General features: G+C 42.6%; 1 protein-coding gene across 1 annotated transcript in view; it reads left to right on the top strand.

Moving 5' to 3' along the window:
• The window catches only part of spdef (SAM pointed domain containing ets transcription factor), a 31,669-nt gene extending 19,164 nt beyond the window's left edge, over positions 1–12,505 (top strand). Inside the window, exons 3-5 of the mRNA XM_078420360.1 lie at positions 3,754–3,801; positions 10,533–10,673; positions 12,327–12,505. Of these exons, the coding sequence (XP_078276486.1) occupies positions 3,754–3,801; positions 10,533–10,673; positions 12,327–12,505 (368 nt within the window). The remainder of the gene's footprint in view (positions 1–3,753; positions 3,802–10,532; positions 10,674–12,326) is intronic.
• The last annotated feature ends 1,364 nt before the right edge of the window (positions 12,506–13,869 follow it).

Here is a 13,869-nt window from a genome sequence, read left to right as displayed (position 1 = left end):
CTGGATAGAGCTCTTAAGGATAGCGGAGTCAGGGGGTATGGGGAGAAGGCAGGAACGGGGTACTGATTGAGAATGATCAGCCATGATCACATTGAATGGCGGTGCTGGCTCGAAGGGCCGAATGGCCTCCTCCTGCACCTATTGCCTATTGTCTATTGTCTATCTAGTAGTAAAGGTATCCTTTCAGAATAAGTGGTCTCCCACGCGTGACGTAGGAGAGGAAGATTTTAATTTTCTTCCCCAGGGAACCATGGCGGCTGAGTCATCGAATGTTTTTAAGGCTCCAGCTGACAGGTTTTTGGATTGCAGGGGAGTTGAGAGTAATGTCGATCAAGCAGATATGTGGAGTTGAAGATCTGAATGGCTGATATGAAGATCAGATCAGCCATGATCCTATGCAAGGCAGAGCAGGCTAGAAGGATCAGCAAACAGGCCATCAGGGCTGTTAACTCTCATATCACCAGGAACTAATTTAATTTACTGTATTAATTTATTTTTTGTGTTAAAATTTTTCTTTCTCTATTCTGTTTTGACGTTTAGCACAATCCGCAGGCGTTGCCACTTTCATTTCATTGCACATCTTGTATATGTATGTGACAAATAAACTTGACTTGACATGACTTGACTTGACTTGACTTGACCCATTTTGTGCTCCCTTTCAAAAAAATATGTTTTATCCTAATATTCATCTGGAAAAAGAAAGTCGCTTTTTCTGTAATGGTCTCATTTTCACAAACTCTTGCGAGCAGCTCAATGATTAACTGCAATGTTTGATGACTGAATCATAACAGCACTTTTCCTTTCCATCATACCTCAATAAATAAACCCACAAGTTTATTACAAATCATGCATATCATTGCATTATGATTACTGCATTATTATTGGACGTCTTTGCTATCTTTTCCATCTTTTGGTCGTCTTTGCTCTCTTTTCCATCATTTCTTTTACTTTATCTGCAACTTTATCTCCAATTGTTTATCTTAACAACCTTGACAAATTTCTATTATTATAAACCCTCTCATTCTGCAATTCATCATTCTTACAATTTCCCTTGATTCGGGGTGTAGTTCTATTGGGCTTCAATAAGATGAGCCTTGGATAGAGAGCTAAGTTGTGCTGGTTCCCATGCATTTGTGCAGAGTAGGATGAATTGTGTGCTTCTTAAAATAATTTCATCGGAACATAATGCATTTTGGTAGAAAATGGCATTGTATGATCCAAAGTATATTGAGTAATGGGGTGCAACTCACAGGGCTGGCATCACTCAGAGAGTCAAATTAACCATGCCATTGTTTTATAAATCAAGCTACCACAGTGAGAGCTGATGGCGCGAGATGACCTCTCTTTCAGCGATGAAGCTGGCACTGGATCCAGCAGGCCATATAGTTGATCACTTTCTCCACCATGTCAGAGGTTGCAGTAATGTAAGCAACTTAGCATTAAAAGTAACCACAATGATGTCCTGTTCATAAAACAAGACTCTTATGTTGCTGAAAGATTGTTGGTTATTGTGTGTTATACAGATGAACATTTTTGTGTTTGTATTGCTCTTTGAAGTTTACAAGGAGGTTTAGGTTTAGGTTTATTATTGATACATGTATCAAGGTGCAGAGAAAAGTTTTGTTTTGCAGGCTATTCGATCAGATCAGATAATACTACACCTTAATACAATTAAGTCCATTCGAGTTATAATGGGTAGAACAAAAGGGGAAGATATAAAATACATAATATAGTTCTCATGGACACAGCACACAATTCCAGGGACAAAGTCCAAGTTGGGAAAAGTCTGCCTTAAGGAGAATGACCAGACTCTGTGAAAAGAAGTGAGCTGACAAGAAGGTGGTAGATATAAGAAATTGTAAAATGATAAGAAACCTATAAATGTTTGTGCGTAGAGGAATCTCGAGACACGGAGTGAAAACACATAGGCCCAAGAACACAACAAAATAGGAGTAAGAGTACGGTGGGGGCACGGTGGCGTAGTGGTAGAGTTGCTGCCTTACAGCACCAGAGACCCCGGTTTGATCCTGACCACGGGTACTGTCTGTTCTCCCCGCGACCTGCGTGGGTTTTCTCCGGGTGCTCCGGTTACCTCACACACTCCAAAGATGTACAGATTTGTAGGTTAGTTGGCTTGGTAAAATTGCAAATTGTCCCTAGCGTGTGTGGGATAGTGTTAATGTACGGGGATCACTGGTCGGCGCGGACTTGGTGGGCCGAAGGGCCTGTTTCTGCGCTGTATCTCTAGACTAAACTGAAGAGTAGGCCACTGGGCCCCTCATGCCTGCCCTGCCATTCAATATGATCATGGCTAATTTATGGAATATATGAGTTGATCCACTTTGGTTCACATTAGAGAAAAGCAGAGTATGAAAAGGGGAGAAATTGGGTTGCGTTGATGTTCATTTGCGTTGTATTTGGCAGTATTCACAGAAATATTATTATACCTGGCACCCTTGCCACTCACATGACCCCCTGTGGTGATATTTCTTCCCTCGTTCGAAGGGCGCCTCCACCACACCCTGCTCCCCAATGTCCAGCAGTGGAAAGAGTAATAGGAGCAAAGAGGTCCTGCTGCAGTTGTACAGGGCCCTGGTGAGACCGCACCTGGAGTACTGTGTGCAGTTTTGGTCTCCAAATTTGAGGAAGGACATTCTTGCTATTGAAGGTGTGCAGCGTAGGTTAATTCTCAGAATAGCAGGACTGTCGTATGTTGAAAGACTGGAGCGACTAGGCTTGTATACGCTGGAATTTAGAAGGATGAGAGGGGATCTTATCGAAACATATAAGATTATTAAAGGATTGGACACCTTAGCGGCAGGAAACATGTTCCCAATGTTGGGGGAGTCCAGAACCAGGGGCCACAGTTTAAGAATAAGGGGTAGGCCATTTAGAACGGAGCTGAGGAAAAACTTTTTCAGTCAGATAGTTGTAAATCTGTGGAATTCTCTGCCTCAGAAGGCAGTGGAGACCAATTCTCTGGATGCTTTCAAGAGAGAGCTGGATAGAGTTCTTAAAGATAGCAGAGTCATGGGGTATGGGGAGAAGGCAGGAACGGGGTACTGATTGTGAATAATCAGTTATGATCACATTGAATGGCGGTGCTGGCTCAAAGGGCCAAATGGCCTACTCCTGCACCTATTGTCTATTGTCTATTGTCTATTGACCCTAGACTGTGGTCCTCCGACACAGAGCCTTGGCATGAACCAAGCTTTAGTGTGTCCCTCAGCACGTACTCCTGCCGTCTGCAGCAGGCCAATTGGCAACATTCTCTGACAGAAGTTCTTTTGAAATCTTGAGTTTAGTTTAGTTCAAGGATACAGCCTGGAAATAGAACCTTTGGCCTACCGAGTCCACGCTGATCAGCGATCACCCATACACTAGTTCTATCCTAAACACTGGACTTGGGACAAATTTTACAGAAGCCAATTAGTCTATAAACCTGCACATCTTTGGTGTAGGAAGCAGAGGATGGAGGCGCAAGCAAGCACTGAGAAAACACATGTGGCTGTGGTAGCGAGTCTGGGTTTGTCACACCTTTGGGATGTGGGAGGAAACCGGAGCTCCTGGAGAAAACTCACACAGTCGCAGAGAAAACATACAAACTCTGCACAGACAGCACCAGTAGTCAAAAGGTTGAGAAACACACATTTTCACTCAAGGGCAGAAGTAATATTGAATAATGAATGTCAAATGAGAGGTTCCATGCTGAGAACTGATTATTAAAACAAACTTTTTTCCTTGTGTTTTTAGCTGCTTGGATGAAAGGGAAATCATCTCCTGGAGATAACAGATATAATGGTAACATGCTCCTCACAACTGCTGAACATTCCATCTGTATGTAACCTCACTTTCTATTTATAGAAATAGATGCTTTAAACCTACCTGATCCTGACGTACTTGCAGAAGGTCTTGACTTGTGCTGAAGTAACTCTAGTGACTGTTTCTAGACACACAGTCCGAGCTCTAGTGCTATCTCCCCATTGTTCCTAATGAATTCAGACGGTGTGAGAATGTAGTGGACCCTATCCTTAAGCAGAGAAGCCACTGTATTGGAACAAGAAGAAGCATCAGTTGCTCTAAAGTGGGACTCAATTTACCAGGAGGATACGAAGGAGGATCATTTAATATTTTTTATGGTCTTAGTGAAATGAATAGATCTGCCAAAAATTGTCCAAGTGGGAATATTCCATACTTTCAGAAAAGGAGCTGTTTTGCTACATGCGCACCCGATATAGAATCATAGTCATACAGTTATACAGCACGGAAACAGGCCCTTCAGCCCAATACGCCGATGCCAGCCAAGATGACCCATCTAAGTTAGCCCCATTTGTCTACATTGATCCATAACCCTCTAAACCTTTCCTATCTGTGTAGCTGTACAAGTGCTGCCTCAATGAATCCTCTGGCAGCTCATTTCATAAACTCACCACCCTCTCTGAGTGAATATCCATTTAGATAGGTGTGTGTGTGTGTGTGTGTGTGTGTGTGTGTGTGTGTGTGTGCAGCCATTGAATGGGGTAGAACTTCCCTCCAGAAGATGAAATCTTGAAGCACAGTTAGGAAATGTATTGAATTTGAATGTTATCTTCTGTCCACGTCACCTGTGAATGAGTGATGGGGTTTGGAAATCATGACCTGAAAAGGTGGTTGAGGATGAAAACACTCGCACAATGTTTAACATTTACCTGAATCGCGAGGAACAAGGCCACAGTTGAGAGCAACAAGATGGGATTAGTCTCCGTGACGCTTTTTTTGGTTGGCAGAGCCAAGAGTGTTTAATTGTCAAATGCACTGACAATGGAACAATGAGATTCTTACCTGCAGCATTATAATAGGCCTGTAAGCACAATATATATGGATACCATTTCATAAACAAAAATCCAGTAAATTCAAGCCACTATGGGCCCTCTTTCTGTGCTTGAAATTTCGATGATTCAATGAGAAGTAAAATACCATTGAGTAGTGGCCATTGAAGTTCGTAGTCTTCCTTTGAATTTACATCAAGGTTTGCTTTATTGTAATAAAATGGCACTTACTCAAGATTGCATAATAGCACCAGGAGATTCCTAATTATTAATCACCTCTATTTATTAGTTAAAATCAACAGCTGGCTCAAATAATTGCCAAACGTCAGTCTCTGCCTCTCTGGCTGGGCCCTGAACTTTGCCCGGATGGGATGGGACCTCCCGATGAGGGGCCAATATTGGTGTAAAGGGATATTCATGTCCGAATGATGGAAAAGCACACATAGCAACGATAATAAAATCATTGTTGCAAGAAATCAAATGGGAATTGCGAATGGCTATTTAATAACACGTTACTAGTTTGCAGACTCGGTCAGTACCCGGTCTTATAGTGGCACGCTCCAAATTCTGATGTCGTGGGCAATTTGTTCCAGGGCCTTTGCCAGTGCTGCTCTTAGACTGGTTGCTGCTGGGTGCCGAAACGTGGCATCTCATGAGAGGTTGGCCCTGTGTCTTTCCCTCCTTATTGAGACAATTACATTCCTTCCTTTAATCGCAGGGCCAGTATCAGGAGTTCAACTCTATGGCAATGCACTCATGTGTGCGTCACTTTCCAACTCCTTAAGGTCTATTGAGTGCAGTGATCTCACGTGTACTTATTGTCCCACAGGTCAGTGGAGCTCGTTCCACCTCTAGTAAGCTAGTCTGGCACTCAGCTCTCCAAGAAGGGACAAGGAGATGGAATGTTATAGATTAAGAAGAATCGACTAAAATTATTCAACTTAGAAAGGAATCTGAGCCAGACCAAATGACATAAAAATCAACTTGTTTTAAAGAGCTGTTATTAATACTCACATCCTTGTTTTTTGTTCTGCCTACTTTTGTTGAATTGGACAGGGAAATGCATCGTTGCATTAATAATAAATCACCTTTGTACTGAGAGCAATGAGTTCTTAATGCTTGCGCTACTGGACCTTACTGTTACTGAAGGCAAGAGTGACCTTGAAAGTATTGAGGCATATATCAATGATGGCATCCTTCACCTCTTGCAGGTTTCCATGATTCCTCTACTGAGGAAAATTGAATGTTAATCCTTCCTTCAGAAACTAACAGTACACCTTTCTATTGTGGTGTGTGACCAGCTCCTCAGCATGTCTGATTTTTGTGCTCTTTAAACTACCTATCTTTGCTACTTCTCTTTCCTCTCCCTCATCATACAATCTTCAGGTATATATGATGTCCACCTCTCATAAGCAGAGAGAAGCTGTAAACAGCAGTAACCTCTCTTAGTCGCTTCAGATATATGATTTAAAAGTAGAAATTAAGGTAAGGCTAACAGCGTTAGCCTGAAACATGGCACCAAATACACAGGGGTTTAAGTAAGGTCATGATTCTATGAGCAGAATTAGGCAATTCGGCCTATCAAGTCCACTCCACTATTCAATCATGGCTGAAAGACTGGAGCGACTAGGCTTGTACACACTGGAATTTAGAAGGATGAGAGGGGATCTTAACGAAACATATAAGATTATTAAGGGGTTGGACACGTTAGAGGCAGGAAACATGTTCCCGATGTTGGGGGAGTCCAGAACCAGGGGCCACAGTTTAAGAATAAGGGGTAGGCCATTTAGAATGGAGATGAGGAAAAACATTTTCAGTCAGAGAGTTGTAAATCTGTGGAATTCTCTGCCTCAGAAGGCAGTGGAGGCCAATTCTCTGAATGCATTCAAGAGAGAGCTCGATAGAGCTCTTAAGGATAGCAGAGTCAGGGGTATGGGGAGAAGGCAGGAACGGGGTACTGATTGAGAATGATCAGCCATGATCACATTGAATGGTGGTGCTGGCTCGAAGGGCCGAATGGCCTCCTCCTGCACCTATTGTCTATTGTCTATTGTTTATTGTCTGATCTATCTCTCCCTCTCAACCCCATTCTCCTGCCTTCTCTCCATAACCCCTGACACCCGTACTAATCAAGAATCAGCCAATCTCCGCCTTAAATATACCCATTGACTTGGCCTCCACAGCCGCCTGTGGCAAAGAATCCCACAGATTCACCACCCTGCAAATACTGCAACACCATTTCGACGGGATTGGGAAAGGCAGTGCTGGTTTTAGCACAAGCAGTCTGGAGGTGCACAAACAAGATGTACAGTTCAATTGCATCGTACAAGAGGAGGATGGAGATGGAGATGATTTTCATGGACAATATTATTTAGAATGTTGAGTATTTGCAGCAAGGCAACAAACAAAAATTGATTTTCACTTACTGACATTGACTCCAACACCTTATAACTGCACTGAATATTCAAGATATTCCTGTGCGAAGAGACAGTACAGAGGTTGCTTGGAGGAGTGGAGACATTTGAGAAAGCAAACATCCAAAGGTTCCACACGAGCAATCAGGAAATGGAAAAAACAAGGAGTAATTGTATCACCATGCCCAAAGGACTATCATTGTAACCTTGGTGTGACCTTGATGAGCATTTAGATTCCACGCAGTAAGGCAGATTCTGTGGGAAGAAATCCAGTTGAAGTGCATTTTACTTCAAGAATCACTGTTAAAAATAGTGGCTGTGCAATTGACTTGATGTTGGGCAATTGTGTGGGATATATTGGCCTTAATTTTCTAGTTTGCCACTGACCTCCTCACACCCTGTCTCCCCTGGTGACTGACAACTCTGCCTCATGCAACAATTTAGTTTAGAAATACAGCGCAGAAACAGGCCATTCGGCCCACCGAGTCCACGCCGACCAGTGATCCCCATACACTAGCACTATCCTACAATTTTTACCTACAAACCTGCACGTCTTTGGAGTGTAGGAGGAAACGGAAGCACCTGGAGCAAACTCATGTGGTCACGAGGAGAACATACAACCTCCGTACAGATAGCAGCTGTAGTCAGGATTGAACCCAGGTCTCTGGCGCTGTAAGGCAGCAAGTCTATCACTGCGCCACCGTGCTGCCCCAATTCTTGTTGTCAAATAATCAAATTCTGCAGATATCAGAAGTGCAGAAAGCAGCAGTTTATAAATCAAAACAAGGCATCCAAGAACAATGCTATTTGTAATGCAACATTAGTATAGAGAGGTACTTTGAAGTTCAGTGATGGAACCCAATATTGCAACCACTGTAGGTGATGCACAATTTATGCACCATGTTCACACTGCAAGTTGAAAACAAGCAATTAACCGTCACAGTCACAGGAGTTGTGCTGGCAATTCAGCAAGATGTAATCCTGAAGCAAGTCTAATGAAGGGTCTCGACCTGAAACGTCACCTCCTCCTTTCCTTCAGAGATGCTGCCTGTCCCACTGGGTTACTCCAGCTTTTTGTGTCTATCTCCGGTTTAAACCAGCATCTGCAGCAAGTCTGTGGATGGACTCTGAGACTGCGGAGGAGTCTGGATATTGGTCCAAGTAAACTTTGGGTGATCTCACACAACATTTCTGATTTCATCACTTCTGGCTGTCAGCCCTGCACAGCCTCCAACCTTATCGTTCCCCAGCCCCGCACGGCCCGGTTTCACCATCTCCCCAAAATCCACAACTGCCCTGGCAGACCCATTGTTTCTGCCTGCTCTTGTCCCACGGAAATGACATCCACGTACCTCGACTCCATCCTATCCCCCCCTGGTCCAATCTCTCCTGACCTATGTCCAAGATACCTCACATGCCCTTTGTCTCTTTAAAAATTAAAATAAAAGCAGTCTGAAGAAGGGTCTCGACCTGAAACATCACCCATTCCTTCTCTCCAAAGATGCTGCTGCCTGTCCCGCAGAGTTACTTCAGTTTTTTGTGTCTATCTTAGGGTGAACACCCTAATAACTTAGGGAGAGAAGTGGAGCCCAAACCAAAAGACAATGACTAGGGGCAAAGGAAGGAACTGACTGGGTGAAAGAGTTAGGTCACCGGTGAATGAGTGTGAGAGCCAGCAAAGCGAGCTCAGAGACATGATCCAAGTCAGAAGAAGTAGGCATGGGAAACAGGGCCACAAATGTCCACGTCGATGAGGTGATAATAGCAGGAAATATACCTGAAAATGTTGAAGTGATATGTGGCGATGCCTCTATTCTTGATTCCTATATAAAATCAGCTACCGTTGAAGGGTCACGGGGCCACATTGAGATAGAGTGAGAAGTTGTAAGTTCTTTGGTTCAAGAAATTAATACAATGACAAATACACAGCTGAGGAGGCTGAGCCAAGTGAGGAACAAGTGGATGTTGTGAAGCTACAATACCCGTGTGTACATGAGAAAAGTGTTCATATGCTTGTGTTCAAAAAAAGCATTGTGGTGTACTTATGTATAATATTTATATAAACCATGTTGAATAGCATTTGTTGATACTATCGTGTGTGGTATATGACATAAGCACCATATGTTAATGTTATATTAGAATAAGGGATGCATCCTTGTTTTGAAGCTCATTGTCTGTAATATTATTATGATTATGGTTTATTTGCACCCCCCAAATACATTGCAGACACGATAACTTTTCTCAGCCACGCTCTTAACTGAATCAAGTTATTTCAGCAAAGTTCTGTTTAATACCTTTTACAATAGACAATAGACAATAGACAATAGGTGCAGGAGTAGGCCATTCGGCCCTTCGAACCAGCACCACCATTCAATGTGATCATGGCTGATCATTCTCAATCAGTACCCCGTTCCTGCTTTCTCCCCATACCCCCTGACTCCGCTATCCTTAAGAGCTCTATCTAGCTCTCTCTTGAATGCATTCAGAGAATTGGCCTCCACTGCCCTCTGAGGCAGAGAATTCCACAGATTCACAACACTCTGACTGAAAAAGTTTTTCCTCATCTCTGTTCTAAATGGCCTACCCCTTATTCTTAAACTGTGACCCCTGGTTCTGGACTCCCCCAACATTGGGAACATGTTTCCTGCCTCTAATGTGTCCAACCCCTTAATAATCTTATCAATATTACCATTTTTCTTGCAAATATTCCTTGAAAATGTACAGCAGGGAAACATTCCTTTAATATCCCTTGTCAGAGGTTATGGGGAGAAGGCAGGAGAATGGGGTTAGGAAGGAGAGATAGATCAGCCGTGATTGAATGGCAGAGTAGACTTGATGGGCCGAATGGCCTAATTCTACTACTATCACTTCGGACCTTATGATCTTAGGATCTATTTTCTTCCTTTCATCCAGCCGTTAACTGTTGAATGCTGACTCACTGCTCTAGACCCATTTGCTTGTGGTTCATACCAAAATTATTAACAAACAAAATTAATTCCACATCCTCTCAGGTTTCTGTGTGGGAGGGATAGTAAACTGTTGTATGTACGATTGCATCTTGTAGATCTAGTTTAGTTTAGTTTAGTTTAGTTTAGTTTAGTTTAGTTTAGAGATACAGCGTGGAAACAGGCCCTTCGGCCCATCGGGTCCACGCCGACCAGCACATTAACACTATCCTACAAACACTAGGGACAATTTTTACATTTACCAAGCCAATTAACCTACAAACGTGTGCATCTTTGGTGTGTGTTAGATTAAAGACTAGTGAGTGAAGAAATGTACCATGACAGATTGTGGTTCTCCTCACCAGGTAGTGATGAAGGCTGGATGGACACAGAGGCTGATTCCTCCTGCTCCGGCCAACCAATCCACCTGTGGCAATTCCTGAAGGAACTCTTGCTGAAACCCCACAACTACGGCCGATTCATCCGCTGGCTGAACAAAGAAAAAGGTCACTGGCAAACTCAGCTTTAAGTCTTGTTACTGTGCTTCTACAGCTCAGTTTGTCTGTAAAGAGTTGGGTCCTAGAGCATAAGAGCCACTTTTATTAATGGAATAGCCAATCTATGCACAGCAAAGTGCCTCAAGCAGCAATGAAATAATGGGTGCATTACATGGATTCATAGAAGTTATACAGCAGGTGCAAAGGCCCTTCGGCCCAACTCGTTCATGCTGACTAAAATGCCAATCTACGCTAATCCCATTTGCCTGTTTGAATGAATAAATGAATGAATGAATGAATGAATGAATGAATGAATGAATGAATGAATGAATGAATGAATGAATGAATACTTCATTGTCCCATGTGACAATTCACAATGATATTCTTCGCTTGCATACCCAAGGTATGCGAATAGTCGCCACATAAGGGCGCTGTCAGTTATAAAGTAGACACAATGACCGCGCACGATCCCCCCTTTGTTCTCCTCATGCTGCCCACCCAACACTGGGTCCCCACTATAACATTTCCTGTCCATGTACGAGTCCATATGTTCTTCAGGTGTTGTAATTGTTTCTGCCTCTACCATCTCCTCTGGCAGTTTTTTTTGCGTATACCCTCCATCCTCTGTTTGAAAATTTTGCCCTTCAGATCCCTTTAAATCTTTCTCCTCTCACCTTAATTTTAGACTCCCCTACCATGGGGAAAAGACTGTGACCAAAGCTCAAGTCTGCAAGTCCAAGCTACATTCACATGACCCTTTTCTGCACCATCTTCAGGTTAATCACATCCTTCATAGTTGTAGCATGGAAACAGGCCCTTCAGCCCATTGAGTCTGCACCAACCATAAGGCATCCACCTACACTAATCCCGTTTTATGCTCCCCACATTACCCTCAACTCCCCCCCTGGATCCGACCTCTCACCATTTCACAGGAAGGGGCATTTGCAGTAACCTATTAACCTATCAATGTGCACATCTTTGGGATGGGGGAAGAAATGGAGCAGGCAAAGGAAATCCACCTAGTCACAGGGAAAATGTCCACACATAGAGCATCAGGGTCTGATGGCACCCGGGTTGCTGGGGCTGAGAGGCATCAGCTCAACTAGCTGCATGACTGTGCTGTTCCTGGGGCCCTGGGTTATTGTATACCTCATTCAAGAAAGAATGTATTTGCCATTAAGGGACTTTGGCAACAATTCACTAAACTGGTTCCAGGGATGCTGGATTGTCAGCATGAGGAAGGATTAAGTAGACTGTGACTATATTCTCTCAAGATTAGAAGAATGAGGGGAGATCTTATTAAAAAAAATCTTAAAGGGCTTGGCAGCCTAGGCACAGAGAAGATGTTGTGCTTGGCTGAGGAGTCTGGGACCAGGAAACACAAGAGGATTAGAATGAAATTGTTTAGGACAAGGAGCTTTACTCTTTACTCTTTACTCTTTACTCTTTACTCTTTACTCTTTACTCTTTACTCTTTACTCTTTACTCTTTACTCTTTACTCCAATGGTGGTGAGTCTTTGGACATTCTCTATCCCAGAGGGTTTTGGAGGGTCAGTCATTGTTTTAATCATTAGGTCGGTGCTTCAACCTCAATTAGTATTAAATGGTAATAACAGTCAGAACCGCTAACAGGGAGGAACTTTAATTTTATTCTTCACCAGGTATATTTAAGATTGAAGACTCCGCACAAGTTGCAAGATTATGGGGAATTCGGAAGAACCGCCCGGCGATGAACTATGACAAGCTTAGCCGCTCCATCCGGCAATATTACAAGAAGGGCATCATCCGGAAGCCTGATGTCTCACAACGCTTGGTGTACCAGTTTGTACATCCGGTATGAGCGAAGGAACAGACACTTCAGAGCCCTCTGTGGTATCACATCCCAGACCAGGTGACTTCAAGGGAATGTTTGAACACTGCCTAAAGGATGTGATTAACATACAAAAACTCCCTGCCTGCTCTGCCTGTATTTGTATTTGCATCTAACAAACTTTTTTTTTCAGGTTGATTTTTTTGGTAGTCACCAAATCGGGCCCGCTGTATATAAAACTCAAAGGCCATCAAATCAGATGTCAAGTGATCACAACCAAACCTTATTCATTTTCTTTAATTTAACTACATTTTGTTCTATAACTGGAGGACAGTAACCCAATTAACATTTCAGTGGCCCAAGTAGTGTTTTAGTAGTTTGGGACTGCACCATGACTTTGAGTTTTGTCCATGGTTTTATTTCTACTTTTTCTAGTATTGTATGATTTTTAACGTAAATTCAATCATGAAGGTTTTATGCTCCATTTTATTGGATGACCTTCAGAGTGAGCAAAGGGATCCAGTCGATCGTATGAGACCTGGGCACCTGAGGTAGTCAAGGAAGCAAATGGATAGATTTCTATCCTCACAAAAATGTACTGGCAACAAAATATTTTATTAACACAGGCACAGTGGCCTGCAGAATTAAAATGTCTCTGATTCAGTGCAATGAAAATAGTTCATTATATTTATGTATATTATTTTCTTTCTCTCCTTCGTCTCTCTATTGATGAGAAGGAGAAGCAACGAGTGTTGCAGATTCATAGTGGATGGAATTAAATAGAAAGTTTAAAACACCAAAATATTTCAATTGGTACATTTGAAGCGTTAACATTTTATCCAACTCCAGTCCGAGCGACAGTCATAGGATATCCAAAAATGTCTTCTGAAACTTAGGAGGAAATACTAACGTCACGAAGAGTACGGTCCCTACCTCTGACTGACACAGTTTTTCCATTCATCTAGCAGCATAGAGAGTAATATCAGGTGTACAGCACCGAGACTAACCGATCTCAATGGGTCCATATTGTTCCACATCAGCCTTTTCCCAATCCTCTTGATCCATTCCAATCTGCTCTATTTCCAAAACTCAAACCTATTGCATAAAGAGATGTCCACTGAATTTGCTATTAAATTCTCAAATCTATCCATGTGAGCATCTGCTTACAGACCTCCCCTCACAAGTGGAAACACTTTTGAATTATTGTGGTCCTGACAGAACACATTCATTCTTAAATTCTCTTGTTATGCAATGCCTGATGGTGGCTTGTATTATTGCAAAAATGGGTATGGCATAAACCTTATCCAACAATGTTTGAAGATAAAGTCTCCCAACTCTTCACACAACCGTCCATCTCTAATGATTAATGCTGAGAGAGTACGAGGGCCTTGATA

Source organism: Rhinoraja longicauda, chromosome 24, assembly GCF_053455715.1.
Source record: "Rhinoraja longicauda isolate Sanriku21f chromosome 24, sRhiLon1.1, whole genome shotgun sequence".
Lineage (NCBI taxonomy): Eukaryota > Metazoa > Chordata > Chondrichthyes > Rajiformes > Arhynchobatidae > Rhinoraja > Rhinoraja longicauda.
This window is presented reverse-complemented; position numbering and strand designations above follow the sequence as displayed.